General features: G+C 40.4%; 1 protein-coding gene across 1 annotated transcript in view; it reads left to right on the forward strand.

Moving 5' to 3' along the window:
- The first annotated feature begins 4511 nt into the window (after positions 1-4511).
- The window catches only part of tmeff1a (transmembrane protein with EGF-like and two follistatin-like domains 1a), an 88627-nt gene continuing 67284 nt past the window's right edge, over positions 4512-25854 (forward strand). Inside the window, exon 1 of the mRNA XM_029452676.1 lies at positions 4512-5292. Coding sequence (XP_029308536.1) covers positions 5142-5292 — 151 coding nt within the window. The 5' untranslated portion in view covers positions 4512-5141. The remainder of the gene's footprint in view (positions 5293-25854) is intronic.

Consider the following 25854-nt stretch of genomic DNA (forward strand, 5'->3'; position numbering starts at 1 on the left):
GACTAGTTTTGCTGTTCGAGAAAATGTAGGTTTTTGTCATTTTTGGAAAGCGACACCCCGACTGTCTTTACACAGTGATCATGAGAAAAGAGGCTTTCGTATAAACAGCTGAGTGCAACACGATGAGCGTCTTTGAGCCGCGTCTGAAGATGTATTCGATTCATGGCATCGCTCTCGTTGCTGCTTTTTGCTTCAGACGTGGTCGGACGAAACATTACATGTCCTCGTTTGTTCCTATGCTTCCACTTATTTCTTTTTCTGTTCAACAAACAAACATGATAATCGATATTATATTATAATATCAATGTATCATGATGGGGGCGGGTCAAACAGGACTTTCACCCAGAAGAGCGTGGAGTCCCCTGTTTTAACTTTACGTTAAATAACGTAACAAACAACAAACCCGTACGCGTTACTAAACATTATTACAAGTATTTGTGCTGCAGTTTTGAATGGAGTCTGGTGTCTTTGATTGGCGAGAGTATAGACATGAAGGCCTCAGTGCATGTCTGAAAGGTCTGACGGCAGAATATTCTAAATGTGGTCGACACTTCATCTGATAGTTTAACATCTGGGCCTTTTCTTCACGCTGGTTGAACACGAAGTGAAGGATGTAAGTGTTGTGTTTTCGCTCAGTCTCCAAAATGCTCGACATGACAGACAGGTGAGGACTCACAGATTAAAAGGTTTGTGTGGTGATTAGCGAAGGGTTAAACTCGACCCCCTCCCCTCCTCTCTCCGGCCCTGCAGGACGGATTGGATTATCCTTCCTGTGTTATCAGCAGCAGAGGTGGGGGGGGGGGGGACCCTCCCCTGTAGACGAGCTTGTGCTGCAGATGGCGGAGGAAATTAAAGTCTGCACGCCACGATGAGGATCAGAAGTAACACACCGGCCTCATGTGGAGGTCTTTATTTCACTAATATGTTAATATTTCACTAATTCTGCATTAAAGTCACATTTGGTTGATTCCTGCTCATATAGTATCGTACGGAGACTTCCTGATCGTATAGTATCGTACGGAGACTTCCTGCTCATATAGTATCGTACGGAGACTTCCTGATCGTATAGTATCGTACGGAGACTTCCTGCTCATATAGTATCGTACAGAGACTTCCTGATCGTATAGTATCGTACGGAGACTTCCTGCTCATATAGTATCGTACGGAGACTTCCTGATCGTATAGTATCGTACGGAGACTTCCTGATCGTATAGTATCGTACGGAGACTTCCTGCTCATATAGTATCGTACGGAGACTTCCTGATCGTATAGTATCGTACGGAGACTTCCTGCTCATATAGTATCGTACAGAGACTTCCTGATCGTATAGTATCGTACGGAGACTTCCTGCTCATATAGTATCGTACAGAGACTTCCTGATCGTATAGTATCGTACCGAGACTTCCTGCTCGTATAGTATCGTACAGAGACTTCCTGCTCGTATAGTATCGTACGGAGACTTCCTGCTCATATAGTATCGTACCGAGACTTCCTGCTCATATAGTATCGTACCGAGACTTCCTGATCATATAGTATCGTACCGAGACTTCCTGATCATATAGTATCGTACAGAGACTTCCTGCTTGTATATAATTGTACGGAGACTTCCTGATCGTATAGTATCGTACAGAGACTTCCTGATCGTATAGTATCGTACAGAGACTTCCTGCTCATATAGAATCGTACAGAGACTTCCTGCTCGTATAGTATCGTACAGAGACTTCCTGCTCATATAGAATCGTACAGAGACTTCCTGCTCGTATAGTATCGTACAGAGACTTCCTGCTCATATAGAATCGTACAGAGACTTCCTGATCGTATAGAATCGTACAGAGACTTCCTGCTCATATAGTATCGTACAGAGACTTCCTGCTCATATAGTATCGTACAGAGACTTCCTGATCGTATAGTATCGTACAGAGACTTCCTGCTCATATAGTATCGTACAGAGACTTCCTGATCGTATAGAATCGTACAGAGACTTCCTGCTTGTACGACAGACCTCCAGTGTCTTCAGATCCACAACAAAATCACAGTAAGCCAATTAGAGATAACTATCAAGGGACTTAATTGAATTGGTATCGCTGATGTGCCATCCCTCTCTTTCCTTTTAGGGCCGAGCCCCCCCACCCCCATTTACACTCCATTACAGCAGGCCACCAACAGTCTGTGTCTTAATGCAGGAAACAGAACCGTCTGTAGACTTTAACACAGAAAATTATAATTTGAGAAAACAGTTTTGGTAATTCTTTACTGTTTCCCAGACGTCTGCAGAGCTAATGAGTTGTGTTTTAGTGGATGAGGAAACATAATTTCAGACATGGAGGAGGAACTCTGGTCACATGATTACAAACATTTGAAATGAATGATGAGCAAAACCTGGAGGAAAAGTCGAGTCTGAAGAACACATTTGTGTGATTGATATATGAAGTATTTTTATTTAAAGCTGTCAGAACAAATGCAGTTAAAAGTACAATATTTCAATTTTATTGTATTGTACAATATTGAAAACTGCTTGTACACATTTGTATATAATTAGCACCAGATTACATGATTGTTTTTCAGGAAACCTTCTGGGAATCATTCAGAGACCCGTAAACTAAAGGGCTGAGGAACAAGTGATCGAGTCGGTGCCAAGTAATCTGTAATTCTCTTCTTCAGACATATGGTGGGAGGAATAATCTGACAGGAGACCGGAGCAGATGAAGCTTAGTGAGAAATTAAGACAAAATCTTTTTCTGCGCCACAAAACAGCACTTCATTAGTTTCACCCCCAAAGCTTTACTAGGATCCAAGCCGCCTGCCAAAGTCCTGTAACTAGTTTAATGTTTTACTTTCTTCAGATGAGACGTCTGAATATATTGAGTGGACAAACATCATCAGTCAAACAAGAGAAGATAATGAATCTTACATTCTCTTGAACATTTTCTTTTCTTTTAGAGACATTAAAGGAGCAGCGGAGAGGCTTTCCTCTCGTAAAGAACCAGCTTTATTCACTAATAACAAAGTGTTATGTCTACAGAATGTAAAGCACAGGAGCTTAAGTCGTATAAAAGTCTGGAAATGATTTTAAAAAACATCAACAACCTTTTCCGTTACAGCCCAGAGACGAAGATAGTTGAAGTATTATTCTGTATCGCATGCTGTTGAGTATTGTTATGCAGATATCTCCACTCTGCAGGTAAGAGGGGGAAATATGTTTTGTTGAATTGGAGGTGAACTGTCCCTTTAATATAAGGGTTAGTCATTAATTTCTCCCCCTGTGTGGGATTTGAAACAGCCTGTCTGATCTTTGGCTCAGTGTCAGAGCCAGAAGAGAAATAAATCAGAGGCGGACTTCTTTATTTCTGCTGCGGCCTCTCGTCCTGCGCACCTTCTGGAAGGTCTTTAACCTCGTCCAGGAAGCTAATCAGCAACATGTGAGTGATTTAGAGTCCGGCTCGCTCCACTCTGCCGTCTGGCAGGCGGTGATAGCGCCCGGGAGTGCTGTTAGAGCCGCCGGTGTGAAACCAACCATGTCCAACAGCACCGCAGAGGCATCACATCCACCGCCCGCCGCTGCCTCCACCCTGTGATGGAGAGACGACACACTAACAGCAGCTGGATGGAAGGTGGCGTGCCAAATTAGTCCACTAGTCCGTCTTGGTGGAGTGCCAGCGCGTGGAGCTGCGAGCGAATCTGAGCTGTGTAAATATTAATCCAGTCAACACGGAGAGTTTAATGAGTCGTGTTCCGTCCTCAGGAGTCCTGATGGCATCGATCTGATGGAACCTTTCTACGAGTTTCACAAGACTTCTACCTTTTGTATGAACCACAAGCAAAGTAGAAATGTTCCATTCAGAGGCTGTAAAACAACCCTAACCCTGCCAACTAATGTCTAATGTAGAAGATCCTTAAACCTGGAGACTCTGTACCATCCAGCAGGAGACTCCTCTGTCACACACACACACACACACACACACACACACACACACACACACATACACGTATACACATATACATACATACATATATATATGTATGTATGTATATGTGTATACGTATATATATATATATATATATATATATACACATTGATATATATATATATATATATACATGTGTATATCAATGTGTGTATATATATATATATATATATATATATATATATATATATATATATATACACATGTGTATATCAATATGTGTGTGTATATATATATATATATATATATATATATATATATATATATATATATATATATACACATCTGTACACATACACAATATTAAAAAGGACTGTTCAGGGCTGAATCCTTAATTATGATCCTCATATTTAATTGATTTATTTCTAACTCTATAGGTGATTCTTTCCATTTGTTCTTCAGATGGTTATTTACCTAAAATATTACATTTTGGTTGAACTGACTGTTTAATTTTGTAAACATTTTGAATGATTTGCATTCTTTTCCCCACAGCTTCTCCAACATTGTGCGTTACTGGATATTTAATTGTGTTTGTGGGGTGGTGAAGATGCAGTAAACCTTTCTGTGGGGTTTGTGTGTAAGATGTGCGTGCGCGCGCGCGCGTTAGGGGCGTGGAGGTGGAGGGGAGTGTTGCAACCCTCCTGTCACGTGAGCAGCCTGTCTGTCCTCTCCTCAGTCCGGATCTCTTTGTTGTGGTGTCTGCAGCTGCTGCTCTCTTTACGCACCGCGTCGTCTCCGCTCCGCCGCCGGTGAGCCGCTTCACTACCGCGCGGACAAACAGCCACGTGAGCGGCTCGTGATAATCACCCTGACCGGGAATCCGGACGTGAACGACCGTCCAACTGCGTTGTTAGACACGTAAAGACCCGCGGAGCTGCGTCGCTGCGGAGGACGGACGGATGGCGGGGATGCTGCCGCCTCCTCCCTGCACAACCCGGACCGCCTCCGAGGCTTCCTGAACGCGGAATTTAAGCAGCTCTCCGCACATTCCTCTATCTTCACCACAGACTTCTGCTCCTTTCTGCAGCGGGGCACAGCGTGAGGCAGCCGGGGTGTGTGCGTGTGTGTGTGCGCGCGTGTGTGTGTGCGCGTGCTTCAAACAGGGATTACGTTTGCACGCCTCTTCACCTGAAGCGAGTGATTTGTGCTCCGGTGTGTGGAGGTTGGATCAGCATCATGGTGTCAGGCCCTGGGAGGTGTCCCGGCGGGGCTTTCCGGTACCTGCTGCCCGCGTGCCTGCTGGCTCTGCTGCTCTACCTGCCGGAGGCTCGTGCGACTTATTACCCTCAGAGCGGGGAGTGCAAAGGCAAAGGGAAGGACTGCACAGGTAAGAACACTGCCGCGTGCTCTGCCGCGTGTGCGCATCCTTTCTCCACGAGCGTTTACATAATGTTGATAGAAGTGCTGTTTCCTCGCGCGGCTGTGTGCTGCTGCTCAGTTTATAGTGACCTTTGCGTCTCACAAGGTGCCGCACGAGGCTAATTATAGAGGCTTTAATATGCGATCAGATGTCTCGTGCCCTCATTGGACTGTTTGTGCTCCATCATTAGTTTACAGCAGAGGGAGATTTGATGAAACATCAATATTAGGAGTGTTGGGACTCATGGGAGGCGTTTTAATCACCTGTGTTATATATATATATATATATATATATATATATATATATATATATATATATATATATATATATATATATATACGGGGAGTTTATTATGAGATTAGTGCGGTGTTACTGCATATCATCAGCAGTGGCACTGATGTCACACAAGTATCAGGAAAACATTTTCAACAACAAGTTCCTACTAAAGTCTTTACAGGCTTTACATTTAGTCCACAGCAACAAGTAACAGTGGAATACATAACATACAAGAACACAGAAGAAGTTTGTGATTTTAAAGACAACAATGGGAATCACTTAGTCTGAATAGTGAATAACAGTTTGAACGATCATCAGTTTCACTGTCATTTCCAATAATTCCCCTAAATAACAATATTAAAGCTGATCACAGCAGAGAAAACACAGAAGTCAAGAAATAATAACAATAAATGACGTGAGACTGAAGAACGTGCAGATGTTCAGTGTTTTGCTTCTGATAAAATACAATAATAATAACAATAACAAATGAGACACATTTGCTCTGCTGTGCACTTATTTTAAATAAATAAAAAGTCATTTAAGGACAATAAGTGTAAAAGAATAAGAAGTTCTATGTGTAGCTTTAGAATTATTAAATGTAAACTGGTCATATTCCCAAAAACAGACGTCAGTTTGAGCTTTAATGTTCTCACAGTTGTCAACACTATTTGCATCCTGCATGAATATTACAATAATATTCATAAATTCATTATTGTGTTGTTCTTCCTCTTTAGCTTTTATTAAATATTAAAAAGGAAAAAGCAGCAGTCGTGTAAACGAGTGTTCGGAAGAGCCGCCTTATGTTTTATTCATGAAGCTCTTCTTCTCTTGTGCTGCTCACATCGTCTGCGCAGAGTTTCCCTGCAGACTTTGATCCTGATGCCGAGACTCTGCAGAATAATGCAAATAAAAATGCTCCGAGTCACTAAACAAAACAAATACCTTGATTTACTTTAGTGCAGAGAGTCCAACTCACGCCGCGTGTTGCACTGTTCAGAGGCGCCAGATCATTGCTTTCAAAACTGTTGCTCAGAAAACATAAAGACAAGGGAAATACAGCCCCGCAGAAACATCAAGCGTTCATAGCACGCCGCTACTCACCGGGAGGAGACGACGGTTACAGCAGTCGTGTTTACCGCTCGCTGCTTCAGACAGAACATTCAAGAGATGGTGAAAAAGATGTTGGACGTGTCGCCAGAAACTAAACTAACTTTAAGGACAACGCTGGTGTTCTGCGTGTTCATGTGCAGACTCGCACTGTTAGCACTGTTAGCACTGTTAGCACGGTTAGCTGAAGCCTATGGTCTTTGCCACTGCGTAAATTAGCCTAGCGGTTAGCTGACTTATCTTCTTTCTGTAAAGTACATAAGAAGTGGAACAACAGGGTTTCTGCAGCTTCCTTTAGAACGTTAAATATTATTGCAATATTAATAATAATTATACTTTATTTCTACTATTTTAGCAGTTTTTTAGTATTTTAGCTGTTTGCTGATTGTCAGCTGTGAAGGTTTTGTGGCTAAAGCTAAGCGCGGGAACAGTCGCTGCACTACTTTGTTTACTTGTTTCTTGTGTAGCATAAATGGGCTTCACCTGCGTTACGTTGTGCAGCTTTGTGTTGCAGAATGATGATAACATGATGCTTAAAACCTTTTAGTCGTGTTGATATTACGGCCTAAAGTTGAGCCGGATGGAGAGGTCACGCGAACCGATACTTCGGAACCAAGTTCAGGCCAAAATTGTGAAAACGTCAGGGCTAACATTAGCTGCTAGCTAATGTTAGCAGGTAAATGAATGAGCTGCTAGCTAATGTTAGCTGCTAGCTAATGTTAGCTGCTAGCTCAGTGTGCTGCTCCACCTTCAGTGTGCTGCTCCACCTTCAGTGTTCTGCTTTTGGACAGAAATGCTCCAGAGTTATTGGAAATGTTCTAATTTCTTTATCTCTAATTCTGCACAAATGCGACTTTAAAGTTTTCCCCCGACACGTCAGGGTTCTGTGGGTTCTGTGGGTTCTGTGGGTTCTGTGGGTTCTGTGTCGTGGTTCAGGCATCGCTGCAGGATGTAAAGTTCTTTGTTTGTCGGCCTGTCTGGGATTCACAGATATAACCGCCTCCCTCACAAATAATGAGTTGTCATTCAGCGGTGGGCTCTGGAGAGCAGCCCCCGGGCTGCTGGGAAATCAGCAGGTAAATGAATGAATGAGACGTCTCCAGTTTCAGCAGCAGCAGCAGCAGCAGCAGCAGCAGTTTCAGCAGCAGCAGCAGCAGCAGCTGAGGTGGAGGCATTGCATATTTGTATTTATTTATCAGATCGTTTTCTGTGTCGTGATTTAGAGATATTTGTCTCCCGATGAACTTCATTGAAAGATGATTTAAATGTTTAATACCTTTTTTAATTGAGTTTTCTGAAGACAAAGTGTCCGTAGCAGAAAACACTAAGAAGAAGAAACGCCTTAAAATAAAACACTTTTTAACAAAAGCTTTTCAATTCTGCAAATGCTTCATGAAACCTAAAAGCAACTTGTTTTATTTTCATTTAGTTTCTAATCCGTGAAAACCTCCAGTGAATTGCTGAGTCTGTTTAACGAGCGCTTAATCCTCATAATGCAGCAGAAACGAAGCTGCCGATGAACGACATCGTGTCAGCAGAAACAACATTCATCATGTTTTTGACGGATGACACAGGATTAGTTTTTTATGCTCATGAAAACAGTTTGTGTCTGTTTCAGATTCTCCCTGTACGCCAGATGTTGTCGTTAAATTATGTTTTTACGATCTAATCAAGAAACATGAAAACAGAAGAAATACAATAAAAGTATGAAAGAAATCCTTTAAAAATATGTACAAAAAACATAATATTAATATAAAATATGTAGAATATAAAATAATTCAATAAAAGTATTTACAAGAAACATTAATATAAAATGGACAAAATAATAAAAAACACACTCAGAAATATGTACAAGAAATATAGAATCAAAGAAAAATACAAAACAAATATGTACGAGAAACATAAATATAGAATAGAAGACAATACTATGTACAATATATCTGAATGTAAACGAGTGGATGTGGTAGTTTTGTGCAGAAATGTCAGAGGAAAGTTTCACACGACAAAGTATAAAAAGAATATCGATGTGCAGAGATATTACTCCTAAATATTACGCAGAATATTTTAGCACTTTATTACAAATCAAAATCGAGATCTGATGATAAAACTTTGAATCATCGATCGTCACAACTTATTTCTGTCATTGAGTCCTAAAACATTTTCAAACTAATGAAAATGTTTCTTCTTGAAAGTGACTTTTCACAAGAATTCTCCGGAAGAGGCCGCCGCCGCCGCCGCACGAGGAGAATTTAATTTCACTTTCTTGGCTTTTAGAAATCTGACTTTAACGTTTCAGTTTCAGAAGTATTTCACTTGGTAAAAACATTTATTTTGCAGTTTATCACGGCAGGAGTTTGAACACAAATATGATTTCCAACCCTCCGTGGTGGTCATCATGGCAGCAGGGAGTCAGAAGATGAACTTCCTCCATGACATAAAACACAAAGCTTTTATTGTCTTTGTGCAGTCGTACGATAAACAGCGAAGCTCTTTAAACATTCAACACGTGCACAGAGCGACTACACAGATAGATTCAGAAGTAGTAAAAGTGGCATCAATACAAAATGAGCAGCGCATCAACTTACTGTTGCACTTCATTAATACATATTGCACGCAGAGTTATTGCACATTTAACAATGTAGAAGCTGTTTGACGTTATATCCATCAGGTCATGGAAGATTCTTATCTTCTGGTTTCTACTTCAAGAAATGTAAGTTTTTTGCTCCCGATGGATTCATGAAGCATTATATATATATATATATATATATATATATATATGAGATATATATATAATATATATATATATATATATATATATAGATATATATAAGATAGATATATATATAATATAATAGTGATAGATATATAGATAGTGATAAGATAGATTATATATATATATATATATATATATATATTGAATATATATCTCACATGAATATATCTATATAGAGCTATATCTATATTCTTATCTATATATCTATTGTGATATATATATATCAGGAGAGATCTATCTCTATATGTATATATATCTCACCTATCTCTCTCTCTCTCCTCTATCTCTATCTATCTATAGATAGAATTATATCACAATATATATATCATATATTTAATCCATATATCTTAGATATCTAGATGTTATTTCTCTACTATCTATAGATGTGTGTCATTCTATATATCTAATCTTAGTCTCTCTGCTCTCTCTCTCTCTCTCTCTCTCTTCCCCTCTCTCTCTTCTTCTCTCTCTCATCTTTTCTCTCTCTCTCTCTCTCTCTCTCTCTCTTGTCCTCTCGCTCCTCTCTCTCCCCCTGCTCCTCTCTCTCTCTCTCCTCTCTCGCATCACCCTCTCTCTCTCTCTCTCTCTCTCTCTCTTGTGCTCTCTCTCTCTCTTCTCCCCCCTCTCTATCTCTCTCTCTCTTCGTGTGCTCTCTCTCTCTCTCATCTCTTGTGCTCTCTCTCTTCTCTCTCTCTCTCTCTCTCTCCTCTCCTCTCTACTCCCCCGCTCCTCTCCTCTCTCTCTCTCCCCCTCTCTCTCTCTCTTCTCTCTCTCTCTCTCTCTCTGTCCCCCTCTCTCTCTCTCTCTCTCTCTCTTGTGCTATCTCCTATCCCCATCTCCTTCCTTCCCTTCCCCTCCCCCTCTCTCTTATCTCCGACCCACAAAGTATATATATATATATATTATAGCACCATGATATATATAGATATATCACAATATATATATCTATATATATCTCTCTCCCTCCCCCTCATCTCTCTCTATCCCAATCTTATCTATCTATCTATTGTGCTATCTCTCTCTATCACTTCTCATCAATCTCTCTCTTGTTGCTCTATCTCTTCTTCTCTCCTTGTGCCTCTCTCTCTCTCTCTCTCCTCTCTTCTCTCCCCCCTCTCTCTCTCTCTCCCCCTCTCTCTCTCTCTCCTATCTCTCTCCTCTCATCCCCCTTCTCTCCGCTCTCTCTCTCGTCATCTCTCTTTTCTCATACTCTCTCCTCTGTCTCTCGCTTCTTGTGATCTATCTCTCTCTATCACCCTCTCATCTCTATATAATCCCTCTCTCTCTATCTTCCTCTCCTCTCTTCTCTCTCCCCCTTAGTCTCTATCTCTCTCTCATCTCTCTCTCTCCCCCTCTCTCTCCTCTCTCTCTCTCTCCCCCTCTCTCTTCTCTACTCTCTCTGGGCTATCACTCTCCTCTCTTGTGCTATCTCTCTATCTCTCCTTTCGATAGCACCCTAGAGTATATATATCTATCCGTCTTATCTATCTCGCTCTCCCCCTCTCTCTCTCTCTCTCTCTCTCCTCTCTTGCCCACTCATCCTATCTCTCTTCCCATCCACCTCTATCCTATATCTCTCTCTCTCCCCACTCTCTCTCTGAGTCTCTATCTCTATTGTGATATAATAATATAATATATATATATAATATATCACAATATATATATATTCCAATATATAATATATATATATATTATATAATATCACAATCTATATATATATCACATATATATATATTATTTGTGATATATATATATATATATATAATATATATATATATATATATATATGTTTGATCTTATATATATAAATTATATATATCACAATATATATATATATATATATATCCAATATTATATATTGTGATATACTATATATATATTATATATCACAATATATATATATATATTATTGTGATATATATATATATATATATATTGTGATATATAATGTGATATGTTGAAAAATGGCAATTAGTAAGTTTTTGAGGAATAGCTTTTATTTTGTTTGTAGAACTTTCTCATAAAAGGTGTTTATTTGTGCAGGTTTAGCATGAATACATGTTTCCTTTGGTCTTCGCTTTGCCTTTGTGTGTTTTATATATTATAGCTTTTAGTTGATATAACCTTTTAAAAATATAAAGACTTTATACACACTTTACTCAGTTTGACAACATTTTATTAGCGCACAGCGGACGTGAAATGAGCTTCTCTAAGTCCTGAATCCAGAATCTCACCTCTAGCGTTTGTGCTAATTAGCAACGGTTAGCATGCGAACACGCTAAACTAAGATGTTAAACATTACACTTTGTAGCTTCATGTCTTCAGTTCCTCCTTTAAAGCATCAACATCAAGTCCCAGCTTCAGATGCATGATCTTTAAAGATGGCTGCCGCGTCGCTTCTTGGAGTTTAATCGAGTGGCGTCCGACCTGCGGCGTTTCAATTGACTCAAAAACGAAGTGTGAGTGAGCAGGTATGACGAGTTCTGTCAGTTTCCCACTTTCTCTCCAGCGGAGGAGGAATTATCCACCGATCAGAGTTTAGAGCAAACCAATTATCTGCAGCGCTTCAGGGTGACGGACGCTTTTAATTGTCTTTCACAAGGCCATGGGAGGTGTGTGTCAGCTGGCTGTGCACGCTGCTGCTCGGGGAGTTTAATTAAGGCTTCAGGATGAGAGGCGGCGTGGAGTCGAGGAGGTCAGAGGTTAGAAACGGTCTGTTGTTGTTGTTGTTGGTCGTGAAACTGAAGCTTCACAGCGTTTCACATCCAGCTGAGGGAGAAGTGTGAATATCAATAAAGTTTCACATTTAATTATCATTTTGATGCACTTTGATGAAGACATCTGCTTTTTAAAGAGACTTTTAAGACGTGGACCTTTTGGTCATTTATGATGTTGTATGTTTTATAAGTTATTCTGGCTTTGTGGATGAATACATTAAATATTAAAACAAGAACTTGCAGAAAAGACTTTGGTCTCAAATGTCCGAAAAAATATTTTTGGTGGATCTGCTGCAGCTCTAAAGACGTGAGCGAAGGTTTAGAGATTTAAAAGTTTCCTGCTGACGGGAGAAATACGTTTTTTAAACCCATCATCAGCTCGTGTGGAAGTCGAGAAGCTTCTGAAAACATCTCGTCATGTGAAAGTTAAAAAGAAAACGGTAACATGAGAAACCCACAGAAGTGCTTCTCATGTTCGTCTCCACCTCTGTGACGAGCGGACGCCGCAGTGACTCGCAGTAAACTGATCCTGACGCTCTGCACGCCACCGACCCCCCCCCGGCCTGCAGCGCCGCCATCCGAGCCTGAACGGCTGCGCATCAAATGAGGCCTCAGATCAAGTTCTCCCGACCGCAGGTGTGAGCGTCTGATTCGTCCACCTCTGTGATGTTACTCTCTTCAGATTCATTTCCGCAGCAGCCTGAAGCCCGACTTCCTGTTTTCTCCGTCACTGTAAGCTCAGGGGTCAAAGGTCAGAGTCGGATACAGAATATCATCCCTTTCCTGTAAGTCGTTATGACACAATACTAATAAATATAAGTAGTCGGTTTAAGAGTATGAATTACGTTTTGTCTACTTTTGGTGAACAAAATAAGTTTCTTAAAGTTTCTCTCTAAATTAAAGATATAAATAAAACGATCAGATCCAACATAACGTCTTTAAATGCCTTGTTTCACAAAACAATCCACTTTATAAAGAAGAAGCAGAGAATGAACTATTACTTAACATAATATATATAACTAATTACTTTCTAAATGGATGATACCTGTTTTTGATTATCGTTAAATAAAAAAAATTTGAACGTTACCTTCAGGAACATTACACATGTCTCTGTCTCACTACATATAACACAGGACTGATGACACCATGACAGGAGAGAGAGGAAACGTTACCTTCAGGGACATTACACAAGTCTCTGTTTCACTACATATACAACACAGGACTGATGACACCATGACAGGAGAGAGAGAGGAAACGTTACCTTCAGGACATTACACAAGTCTCTGTTTCACTACATATACAACACAGGACTGATGACACCATGACAGGAGAGAGAGAGGAAACGTTACCTTCAGGGACATTACACAAGTCTCTGTTTCACTACATATACAACACAGGACTGATGACACCATGACAGGAGAGAGAGGAAACGTTACCTTCAGGGACATTACACATGTCTCTGTCTCACTACATATACAACACAGGACTGATGACACCATGACAGGAGAGAGGAAACGTTACCTTCAGGAACATTACACATTTCTCTGTCTCACTACATATACAACACAGGACTGATGACACCATGACAGGAGAGAGAGAGGAAACGTTACCTTCAGGAACATTACACATTTCTCTGTCTCACTACATATACAACACAGGACTGATGACACCATGACAGGAGAGAGAGAGGAAACGTTACCTTCAGGGACATTACACAAGTCTCTGTTTCACTACATATACAACACAGGACTGATGACACCATGACAGGAGAGAGGAAACGTTACCTTCAGGGACATTATACATGTCTCTGTCTCACTACATATACAACACAGGTCTGATGACACCATGACAGGAGAGAGAGAGGAAACGTTACCTTCAGGGACATTACACAAGTCTCTGTTTCACTACATATACAACACAGGACTGATGACACCATGACAGGAGAGAGGAAACGTTACCTTCAGGGACATTACACATGTCTCTGTCTCACTACATATACAACACAGGACTGATGACACCATGACAGGAGAGAGAGGAAACGTTACCTTCAGGGACATTACACATGTCTCTGTCTCACTACATATACAACACAGGTCTGATGACACCATGACAGGAGAGAGAGGAAACGTTACCTTCAGGAACATTACACATGTCTCTGTCTCACTACATATACAACACAGGACTGAGGACACCATGACAGGAGAGAGGAAACGTTACCTTCAGGGACATTACACATGTCTCTGTCTCACTACATATACAACACAGGACTGATGACACCATGACAGGAGAGAGAGGAAACGTTACCTTCAGGAACATTACACATGTCTCTGTCTCACTACATATACAACACAGGACTGATGACACCATGACAGGAGAGAGAGGAAACGTTACCTTCAGGAACATTACACATGTCTCTGTCTCACTACATATACAACACAGGACTGACGACACCATGACAGGAGAGAGAGGAAACGTTACCTTCAGGGACATTACACATTTCTCTGTCTCACTACATATACAACACAGGACTGATGACACCATGACAGGAGAGAGAGGAAACATTACCTTCAGGGACATTACACATTTCTCTGTCTCACTACATATACAACACAGGACTGATGACACCATGACAGGTGAGAGGAAACGTTACCTTCAGGGACATTACACATGTCTCTGTCTCACTACATATACAACACAGGACTGATGACACCATGACAGGTGAGAGGAAACGTTACCTTCAGGGACATTACACATCTCTCTGTCTCACTACATATACAACACAGGACTGATGACACCGTGACAGGAGAGAGAGGAAACGTTACCTTCAGGGACATTACACATTACCACACATTTCTTCACCTGAATTCATGGCATTTTCCTTTTGCACTCTGTTTTCGTCTCTATCGCCCCCTGGTGGCTGGCTGTTAGTTTAAGAAGCGTTGACTCCAAACTGAACATCAAGATTGATTTTTGATTGATGACCCTAATCTTCAGGATGTATTCACACGCTGAGGCAGCCGCCCACATACATACGAGGTGAAACAAAACCACAGATAAAACAAATATGACGGTGTGTCTCTCTGCAGACTCTCATTAGTCCGGTTTTATGTATTAATCTTGCTGGACGTTTGGGCGTTAAACCGAAGGAACAATTAAGATTTTGCGACAACCTCCACCCCCTCGCTGAGGAAATGAAAGTTATTTCTGTGACATTGGTTTAATGTGCGGGCTGTCAATTATGCGAGGTAATGCTGCATGCGTGGATGGCTCTGTAGATTAGGCGTGGATGGCAGGTTTATGAAGCCAGGGAAGTTGCCGAGGCCTCATTTGTCACATTTAGAGCGGCTCTGCCTCCACACTGCTGCTGCGACTCTGTTTCTCAGGACTGATTAAAGAAATAGGGCTCATCAAAATGCTAAATACACGGCTGTTGATTTAGCGGCGGGTTGAACAGCAGTGTGTGTTTCCAAGCTGTGAGGAGGCAGAATCACTTTGTATGTGAAGAGCAGTGACGCTCATTTGTCTCACAGAGTCCTGACAGTGAACACAGGGACGACTGCGTATACTTTATTAATCACAATCAGGGGTCAAAACCAACACGGCTGATAAAACGCTGCGTCATCAGCTGCGTGTCGCTCCACATTTAGAGCAAATTGTAACCACATTTCTGGAAAATCTGCAAAAGAGAATGTTAATTCATGTTTGTTTCTATTATTGTGTGAATAATAAACTCAATAACTTTCACCTTATCGTACGATAGATATGGACATGACCGCGATAACTTTTACGTTAATTACTTATCGTACGATATAAGGACATGACTTCGATAATGTTTTACTCTTACGAGTAAATTTATGAATCTCACCAGAAATTCACCGAGGTTTGATCTTAAGTTTACTATCATAAAATAACTACGACTTAAATATGAATAATTATTTTTGTTATTGATTAATCTATTAGTTGTATTTTTGATTAATTGACTATTTAATCTTTACAATGTCAAACTAATTGTCCAATGTGACGACTTGAAATGTTTTGTTTTGTCAGAAAATATTCATCTTACTGTGACATTTAGAATAATAAATAACCTATTATCTTATTATATTTTGCATTTGACGACACTATCGATACGACAAATAAATCAGTTTAATGAGACGCTTGTTAGACGAGCTCTGGAAATATCTAATAGTTATTTATTAATGCCTCTTGAGTGAAGAATGAACTTTGACTGCAGCTCGCCTCCAGTTTGTCTAATAAAGCAGATGAAGGACAAATCTGTTTACCAGGATTCACAGTGAGTCCCCTCTAAAAAACAGTTTCAGCTTCTTCTTTCTGACTTCATCTTCTGGAGCTGCTTGTGAAGTTTGTGATTCTTCTTCTGCTGCTGAGCTCATCGTATGTCTCTGAGGAAATGTAAATAAACTAAGTCCTGCTGTTGTTCACGGAGGACCAGCTGCGGAGAAGTGAACGTAAGACGGAGACGAACTAATTCTGTTTGTCTGCAGCTAAACAAATCTGCCAATATTTGTAGTTTTCCATCATCCTGTGAACCGGGATCGAGTGTTCGAACAGCGAGGTCCGACTTTTGTCGAGCTTAATGTCTGAACCTCATTATGACACGTACTTGCAGATTAAAAAGAAGCCGCCATGAATAATATTATGTTTGTTTATATATAAGTGTTGCTCTGTTTTTGGTCTCCACCAGCTTGTGGGGGAAATATCTTTTTAGTTTGAAATGTGCCGTGAAAACCAAAACTAGGAGCTAAAAGACTAAAATATATTGCAGTGCGGCTCTTACTGTAAACAATCTTTAGGGGTCGATTTAATCAGACGCCACGTACTTCAAGCCAAGCATTGTGGGAAACCGCTGCATTTCCAGCATGTTGTGCATTAGGGGAACATCTTTTGTTTTTTTTATCAGCCTTCACACAAAACCATGACTTCACATTCTGCTCCTGTCCAACACTTTTCCTTTTTTTTAGCTTTCTGTTTCCTGTCTCGAGGCTCAAATCTGCGTCTGAGCAACAGCAGAAAGTGAATTTGTGTTTTTCGGTCAGTTTACTGCAGTTCTTTCGACTTCCTGTCAGCTGACTCTGAATATCAAAACTGAGACATCGATATGAAGAATGTTATCCTGACAAATAACTGATAACGCCAAATTAAAAACCAGTTATCTCTCCAAAGAGGGATATACACATATATATATATTCATATATATATATATATATATATATATATATAATATATATAATGATATATATATATATAATGAATATATATATATATATATATATATATATATATATATATATATATATATATATATATTATATATATATATATTCATATATATATATATATATATATATATATATATATATTATATATATATATATATATATATATTCATTATATATATATATATATATATATTATATATATATATATATCATTATATATAATTATCTATATATCGATATATATATATATATATTATTATATATATATATTATATATATATTATATATATATATATATATATATATATATATATATATATATATATATATATATATATATATATATATATATCATGCATACGAAGAAAAAAGTGTTGTATGTTTTAAAAGGGCTTTAATCTTTTAATTATGGTTCATATTACAGCCTGGCTTCAATGGTATTGTTTTGTGAAAAAAAATAAAAATGTAATCCACTCAAAAATATATTTAAAAAGCAGTTGGACCTTCAAATATCTTTTTAATTAAGACTCATGGTGTTACTTGCAGGCTTTTCTTCTTAAAATCCTCCTCAACTACATGGAAAGCCAATTAAAAAGGCCTTATTATATTATAGTGCATGAATGAATCCATTAACTTCCCGTTAAATCACAAAGAGAACGTTTACCCTGAAGCAGCTTTACTTTTATACTGAGGGATTTAATGTGATTTTTTTAAAACCGCTTAAACCAAGAAGCACCTTAACATGTAGTGATGAGTAAACAATGTGGTAGTCTTAAATAATCGAGCATCAACGATCATTAATTTCGTTCAATTTTCAGTTTATTATAATTATTCAATAAACATTCAAATATTTATTCAATATATTATAATTCTTTCATTTAAGTGATTTGTAGATAAACATTTGTACCTTCAAAGAGCCGAATTGGCTTTATTTGGCCAATTGTCATGAGTTTTAATCCCTTGAAACCCAACAAACAATGTTTAAAATCATTAGAATTTCTGTATTATAATCCATTATTAAATGCATTAATGTCCCGTCCAAAAGTATAATTAAAAAAAGCACATTTTCATGGACTTTTCTAACTTAAATCCCATTAAATCCTCTTGCAAAAACCACATAAATATGAGTTTAAGGGACTACAAATAATCCAATAACTACGCAAATATCTTTCCTCTTAAAAACACATTTTTACCATTTACAGAGGTTTAATGTTCAAGTTTAAATGCAGAGGTGGCTTTAACATTATAGGATCAATCTCTTAAAACCCTCAAACCATGAAGGAAACAATTAAAATACCACAACATATTACAATGCATTAATTAAGCCATTCAGAAGTCACTCACCGGTGAATTATTTCAGATTCACACATAATTCTCACTTAAATATGCAGCATGTGTTTCCACTTATCGTAACGTGATCCTAACCTCACGCTGCGTTCACGTCTTATCGTTTAAACCGTAATTACGAGCATCCGAGTGGGAAAAACCCAACAGACTGCGACTTGTAAATCACGAGTTTGTGTTTGCAGATGGATGTTAATGCAGGTTTGTTTGTTTCTGCACAAACATCTATCATTCCCTCATTTTCAACTGAGCGTACAATTAAAACAGAAGTAATACACGCAGCAGTGCTCTCTCCTGAACAAGTTACATTATGACTGTAGGACCAATTTGATAAGGAAAAGCTTAATGAATGAATGTCACGTCGTATATAATACGTTGACTCTCCCAACTCAGATGTTTTCCCTACGCTTCACATTCTGCAGACAAGATGCATTAAAATACACCCGGTACATGTGTACGACTCTCTATCCAGCCACAAGCATTTATCTGATGAATATATACAGTGGCTGTAACTGTGCAGTCTGTCTTCATTACATGACAGGTCATTCAGCAGACGCTCTTATCCAGACTCACAGTGACCTAACTACAGGGACAGACAGTGAACTAACTACAGAGACAGACAGTGAACTAACTACAGAGACAGACAGTGAACTAACTACAGAGACAGACAGTGAACTCACTACAGAGACAGACAGTGAACTCACTACAGGGACAGACAGTGAACTCACTACAGGGACAGACAGTGAACTAACTACAGAGACAGACAGTGAACTAACTACAGAGACAGACAGTGAACTAACTACAGAGACAGACAGTGAACTCACTACAGAGACAGACAGTGAACTAACTACAGGGACAGACAGTGAACTAACTACAGAGACAGACAGTGAACTCACTACAGGGACAGACAGTGAACTAACTACAGAGACAGACAGTGAACTAACTACAGAGACAGACAGTGAACTCACTACAGAGACAGACAGTGAACTAACTACAGGGACAGACAGTGAACTCACTACAGAGACAGACAGTGAACTAACTACAGAGACAGACAGTGAACTAACTACAGAGACAGACAGTGAACTAACTACAGAGACAGACAGTGAACTCACTACAGAGACAGACAGTGAACTAACTACAGGGACAGACAGTGAACTAACTACAGGGACAGACAGTGAACTAACTACAGGGACAGACAGTGAACTAACTACAGAGACAGACAGTGAACTAACTACAGGGACAGAGAGTGAACTAACTACAGAGACAGACAGTGAACTCACTACAGAGACAGACAGTGAACTCACTACAGAGACAGACAGTGAACTCACTACAGAGACAGACAGTGAACTAACTACAGGGACAGACAGTGAACTCACCACAGAGACAGACAGTGAACTAACTACAGAGACAGACAGTGAACTAACTACAGAGACAGACAGTGAACTAACTACAGAGACAGACAGTGAACTAACTACAGAGACAGACAGTGAACTAACTACAGGGACAGACAGTGAACTAACTACAGAGACAGACAGTGAACTAACTACAGGGACAGACAGTGAATTAACTACGGGGACAGACAGTGAACTCACTAAAGGGACAGACAGTGAACTAACTACAGGGACAGACAGTGAACTAACTACAAAGACAGACAGTGAACTCACTACAGGGACAGACCGTGAACTCACTACAGGGACAGACAGTGAACTAACTACAAAGACAGACAGTGAACTAACTACAGAGACAGACAGTGAACTCACTACAGAGACAGACAGTGAACTCACTACATAGACAGACAGTGAACTCACTACAGGGACAGACAGTGAATTAACTACGGGGACAGACAGTGAACTCACTAAAGGGACAGACAGTGAACTAACTACAGGGACAGACAGTGAACTAACTACAGAGACAGACAGTGAACTAACTACAGGGACAGACAGTGAATTAACTACGGGGACAGACAGTGAACTCACTAAAGGGACAGACAGTGAACTAACTACAGGGACAGACAGTGAACTAACTACAGAGACAGACAGTGAACTCACTACAGGGACAGACAGTGAACTAACTACAGGGACAGACAGTGAACTAACTACAGGGACAGACAGTGAACTAACTACAGAGACAGACCGTGAACTCACTACAGGGACAGACAGTGAACTAACTACAAAGACAGACAGTGAACTCACTACAGAGACAGACAGTGAACTCACTACAAAGACAGACAGTGAACTAACTACAGAGACAGACAGTGAACTAACTACAGGGACAGACAGTGAACTAACTACAGAGACAGACAGTGAACTCACCACAGAGACAGACAGTGAACTAACTACAGAGACAGACAGTGAACTAACTACAGAGACAGACAGTGAACTCACTACAGAGACAGACAGTGAACTAACTACAGGGACAGACAGTGAACTAACTACAGAGACAGACAGTGAACTCACCACAGAGACAGACAGTGAACTAACTACAGGGACAGACAGTGAACTAACTACAGAGACAGACAGTGAACTCACTACAGAGACAGACAGTGAACTCACTACAGGGACAGACAGTGAACTCACTACAGGGACAGACAGTGAACTCACTACAGAGACAGACAGTGAACTCACTACAGAGACAGACAGTGAACTAACTACAGGGACAGACAGTGAACTAACTACAGAGACAGACAGTGAACTAACTACAGAGACAGACAGTGAACTCACCACAGAGACAGACAGTGAACTAACTACAGAGACAGACAGTGAACTAACTACAGAGACAGACAGTGAACTAACTACAGGGACAGACAGTGAACTAACTACAGAGACAGACAGTGAACTAACTACAGGGACAGACAGTGAATTAACTACGGGGACAGACAGTGAACTCACTAAAGGGACAGACAGTGAACTAACTACAGGGACAGACAGTGAACTAACTACAGAGACAGACAGTGAACTAACTACAGGGACAGACAGTGAACTCACTAAAGGGACAGACAGTGAACTAACTACAGGGACAGACAGTGAACTAACTACAGAGACAGACAGTGAACTCACTACAGGGACAGACAGTGAACTAACTACAGAGACAGACAGTGAACTAACTACAGGGACAGACAGTGAATTAACTACGGGGACAGACAGTGAACTCACTAAAGGGACAGACAGTGAATTAACTACAGGGACAGACAGTGAACTAACTACAGAGACAGACAGTGAACTCACTACAGGGACAGACAGTGAACTAACTACAGAGACAGTGAACTAACTACAGGGACAGTCTCTCTGAGCAGCTCAGGGTGAATGGTGTAGCTCTGGTGTTGAACTCACAACCCTCTGGTGTTGTATTTGGAAGCCAAACCACTAGACCACTCGGCCATCCCCCCTGTGTCCCGCGTCACTCTTGTTATTAGCCTCGGGATAAAGAGCAGCTTCTTGCTGATGGTGATGAATTCTTCATGACAAAACAACCGCGGAGGCTGAATCATACATTTATTTATTCTGCAGGAATTGATTGAAGCCATATTTTCATGGCATGAGATGATTCATAATTCAGCTCTGCTGCGTTTTAATTTGGCGGCCGTCATACATCATCCTCACTGTGGTGTGCTTCGTGTCTGCAGCTTCTTTTATTCTGCTCAGCCTTTTGTCACTGCGAGCCTCAGGAGTTCATATTCTCTGCAGGGTTTGTTGTGAAGCCATTAGCCGCCGCAGCGCTCAGGGTTAGCTTCCCCTCCCATTGATCTGGGGCGGACAAAGAGCCTCCGAGTCGGCTGGGGTCGCCTCATGTGCATCTCTGAGCCCACAGCGGTGTCTGAAGGCTCCTGTTACCTCGCTGCTTCAGGAGCTGCAGACACACAGCTCTGCATCTCTTTGTACACCAATTAAAATGCATCAAGTGCAAATCACCTGCTGAGAGGGACCGGGGTCCGGTGTCCTCAGCTGTGCCCAGAATTGCAATGGGACCAGATTAGTCTCGCATCACATATTCTTCGGGGGAATCCATTCAATGCAGGAAGAACAAGAGGGGGGGGCTTGAAAAGTTCCTCACATATAAATCTGTCTCTGTGTTGCTCACAGTTTGGGATCCAGATGATGAAGAAGGTTTGACGGAGTTTAAATCCTGTGAAGGACGTTGCGAGTGCTGTTGGTTTCTATTTAATAAAACACAGATCTCTCATTCACTCAATAATTTAAAAGCTGCAACTCACAACTCTTTTCATTGAGTCAATTATCTGAAGCTCTTCCAGTGTCTCGCTTTGTACAACCAAAGAAACCTGCAAACGTCCACTTGGTCTCAGAATGAGAACACTTACAAGGAATATCTGTATATAGAAAACATTTGTATACAGTCGTGCGATGTGCAGAGAGTGCTGGAATGAGGCAGGCGTGCTTAGATTGATTTGAGACAGTCATGATATTTACATGTTTGAAGTTCCTCCATGTCCCCTTAAATGTGTGACCTTCACTTCACGGACTAGAATCTTGTATCCACACGTAACTTCGCTAGATTATTTACATCACAAATTAAAAATCGCTGTCAATTACGCAAATACTGAGACCTAGACGACAGGGAAGCAGTCTTCAACAAAACATCGGCAGAGAAACCTGAGACCTGCACAGAGCGGACTTGTTAGCCAGAGATAGCATTAGCATAGTGAAAGTTTTGTGTGCAGTTTTGGACGTAAACACCGAAACATCCCACAAGATATTATTTCATATTTCACAACCAGTGTCAGGCACTACCAGTTACAAGCTAACGTAAACAAATAAAAGATGCTAGCGACACTTTCTATTATACGCGTTCTCGTATACAACATGTTTGGCTACATTTCTCCGATGTTTCCTCTCACAGAGAAAATAAACCAGGCGCCGAAATTTATCGCTCCTGAGCTCTTCGCCGCCATCGCAACCTAGCAGTGGTCAGGGGGAGGCTTGGCGCCAGAATTTCTCAATGAGGGAAGAAGAGTAGATGTGCTTTTTTACTTTTTACGTGGGAAACCGTGCCCGGAGGCGGACTGTAAACTTTAACATATAATTTAAAAAGTCTGAAAGGTTTTGACTCTGGAGTAAATCCAGCTTTCTTGTGAAACCTCAGGAGGACGCTGACTGAAGGTTTATTTGAAGATATGACACATTATAATAACACGATATCACACGCTCAATAGCTTGTTTCCAGAATCTGCAGACTTACAGCTATAAATAACACAAATATATGTTTCTCTATTCTAGCACAGAAATACAGAATAATAGCAAATATAAGCAGAACGTTAGCATCTTATAATACACTATTATAATATAAACCTGCTGCAATATCATTACAAATGAAACAATACAAATACATGTTTAAGTGTCTCTGACATGCAGACAGTGACTGTAGAGCACCTCACGACAAATCGGGAGTCAAACCCGTTTCCTTCTTTGTCCAAGCTTTATGCTAAGCTGATGCTAATGCTAATGCTGAGCAAAAGCACACTGCGGTCTTTAAAACGGACAGTTTTCATGACAAAGGTGACTCGTCTCCTCACAAACACTCCGCGGTTGCCGCTTTCTTCACTGGATCTCCGTCTTGTTTGTGGTCTGCGTCTCGCCGCTTGTTTATCTCTGTAATTCAGCTTCTTTCGCTGAGGTTTTTATTTCTCCAGCAGCAGGCGACCACAGCGGGAGAGTTTCAGTCTGGAGCGTCTGAGAGCTAAATCTCTCTTTTGTCTTCCAGAGGAGACGGCGATGTCTCGCGTCAAACTGCAGCTTTTAAATCTCTCCGAACAGCCGGTCTTGTGACGGCGCTTCAGAATCAGTACCAGGGTGAGACCATCGCTACCAATGTTGGTGGTGAGCTTTGTTAGGATGAGGTCAAACACTGAGGCAGGAGGAAACTCTCCTGACAGACGGTTAAAAAGAATAAGAACGGCCTCTCTGCGTTAAACAAAATGCATCAGTGTTATAATTAAGGTTTTAAATGTATTGTTCCTGCTGTGACGTTGAATGACTCTTTGTATTTCGGGAACAGTGGGAGGTTGTGACAGATTTCGGGGGTTGTTGCGAGCTTGTGGCATCCTGACAGCGGCGTCCATGAGGCTCATAAACAGTCTGTGAGAAACGCCTGGAGGAGGACAAAAGCCCCTCTCAGTCCCTGTTGGCTCCGGGTGCAGACTCTCACTGAAGAGCTTTGCACAGTAGAAAGCAGCACTTCACCAAAACAATACAGATTTACTGCAGGAACATCACAGACGGAGCAGGTCAGTGCACAGCCTGCAGCCGGGGAACTCACAGCGATAATTATCAAGGGAAACATACAAGTTATTCTATAAAACCCCATTTTTATACCAGTTATGGTCTTTACAGCAAGAGCCATTAAATGAATTTACATTCAGTTATTTTATATGGTCACTTGTATTGTTTCTGTTGGAGTCTGTCTTCCCTGCGCCAGAGTCGAACTGCATAACAATACACTCGCGATGCGTATACGATGTGTGTATTTATGAACCTGATGTGTGCCGTATGTTTTTAATACATATTGTATCGGCAGGTTCTTCACAACGCACAGCCGTGGAAATAAACGTGTTTACAACCTGTAAAACAGTTTTGACGACTTTATAACCTATATAAAGGTTTAAAGTTTTGCATAATAAGGGCGTGGTCGTTCTGAGTAACGTATGAACTGCGGGTTAACTACGCAGCCATCATATGAAATAAAGTTGTGCTGCCGAGCTTTACCACATGGAACAACAAATCTTAGTTGAACTCTCAGGCGAGCTAACGTTATCTTAACGCAGCCAGAGTGAGGCTCTCTTTAAAAAAACATTATGATGCGTTCAAGCTCTATTCAGTAAAAACTAGTATTAGGCGAAGGGGAATTATAACGTTATCATGATGTGTTCAAATGTAATCTTGTAAAATGTAGTTATTGGTGAGAAACTTGAATAAATGCGGTTGTTTGAAGGAAATGTTTAATAAATTTATTAGAGGGAATTATGAGCTGTTTAGCTTCCTAACACGAGATGTGAGCAGCTTATATGTCGTTAAAACTACTAATGCCAATTTGTTTTAAATCAAAGCAAATAATTAAATAT

The sequence above is a fragment of the Cottoperca gobio genome, chromosome 17 (assembly GCF_900634415.1).
Source record: "Cottoperca gobio chromosome 17, fCotGob3.1, whole genome shotgun sequence".
Lineage (NCBI taxonomy): Eukaryota > Metazoa > Chordata > Actinopteri > Perciformes > Bovichtidae > Cottoperca > Cottoperca gobio.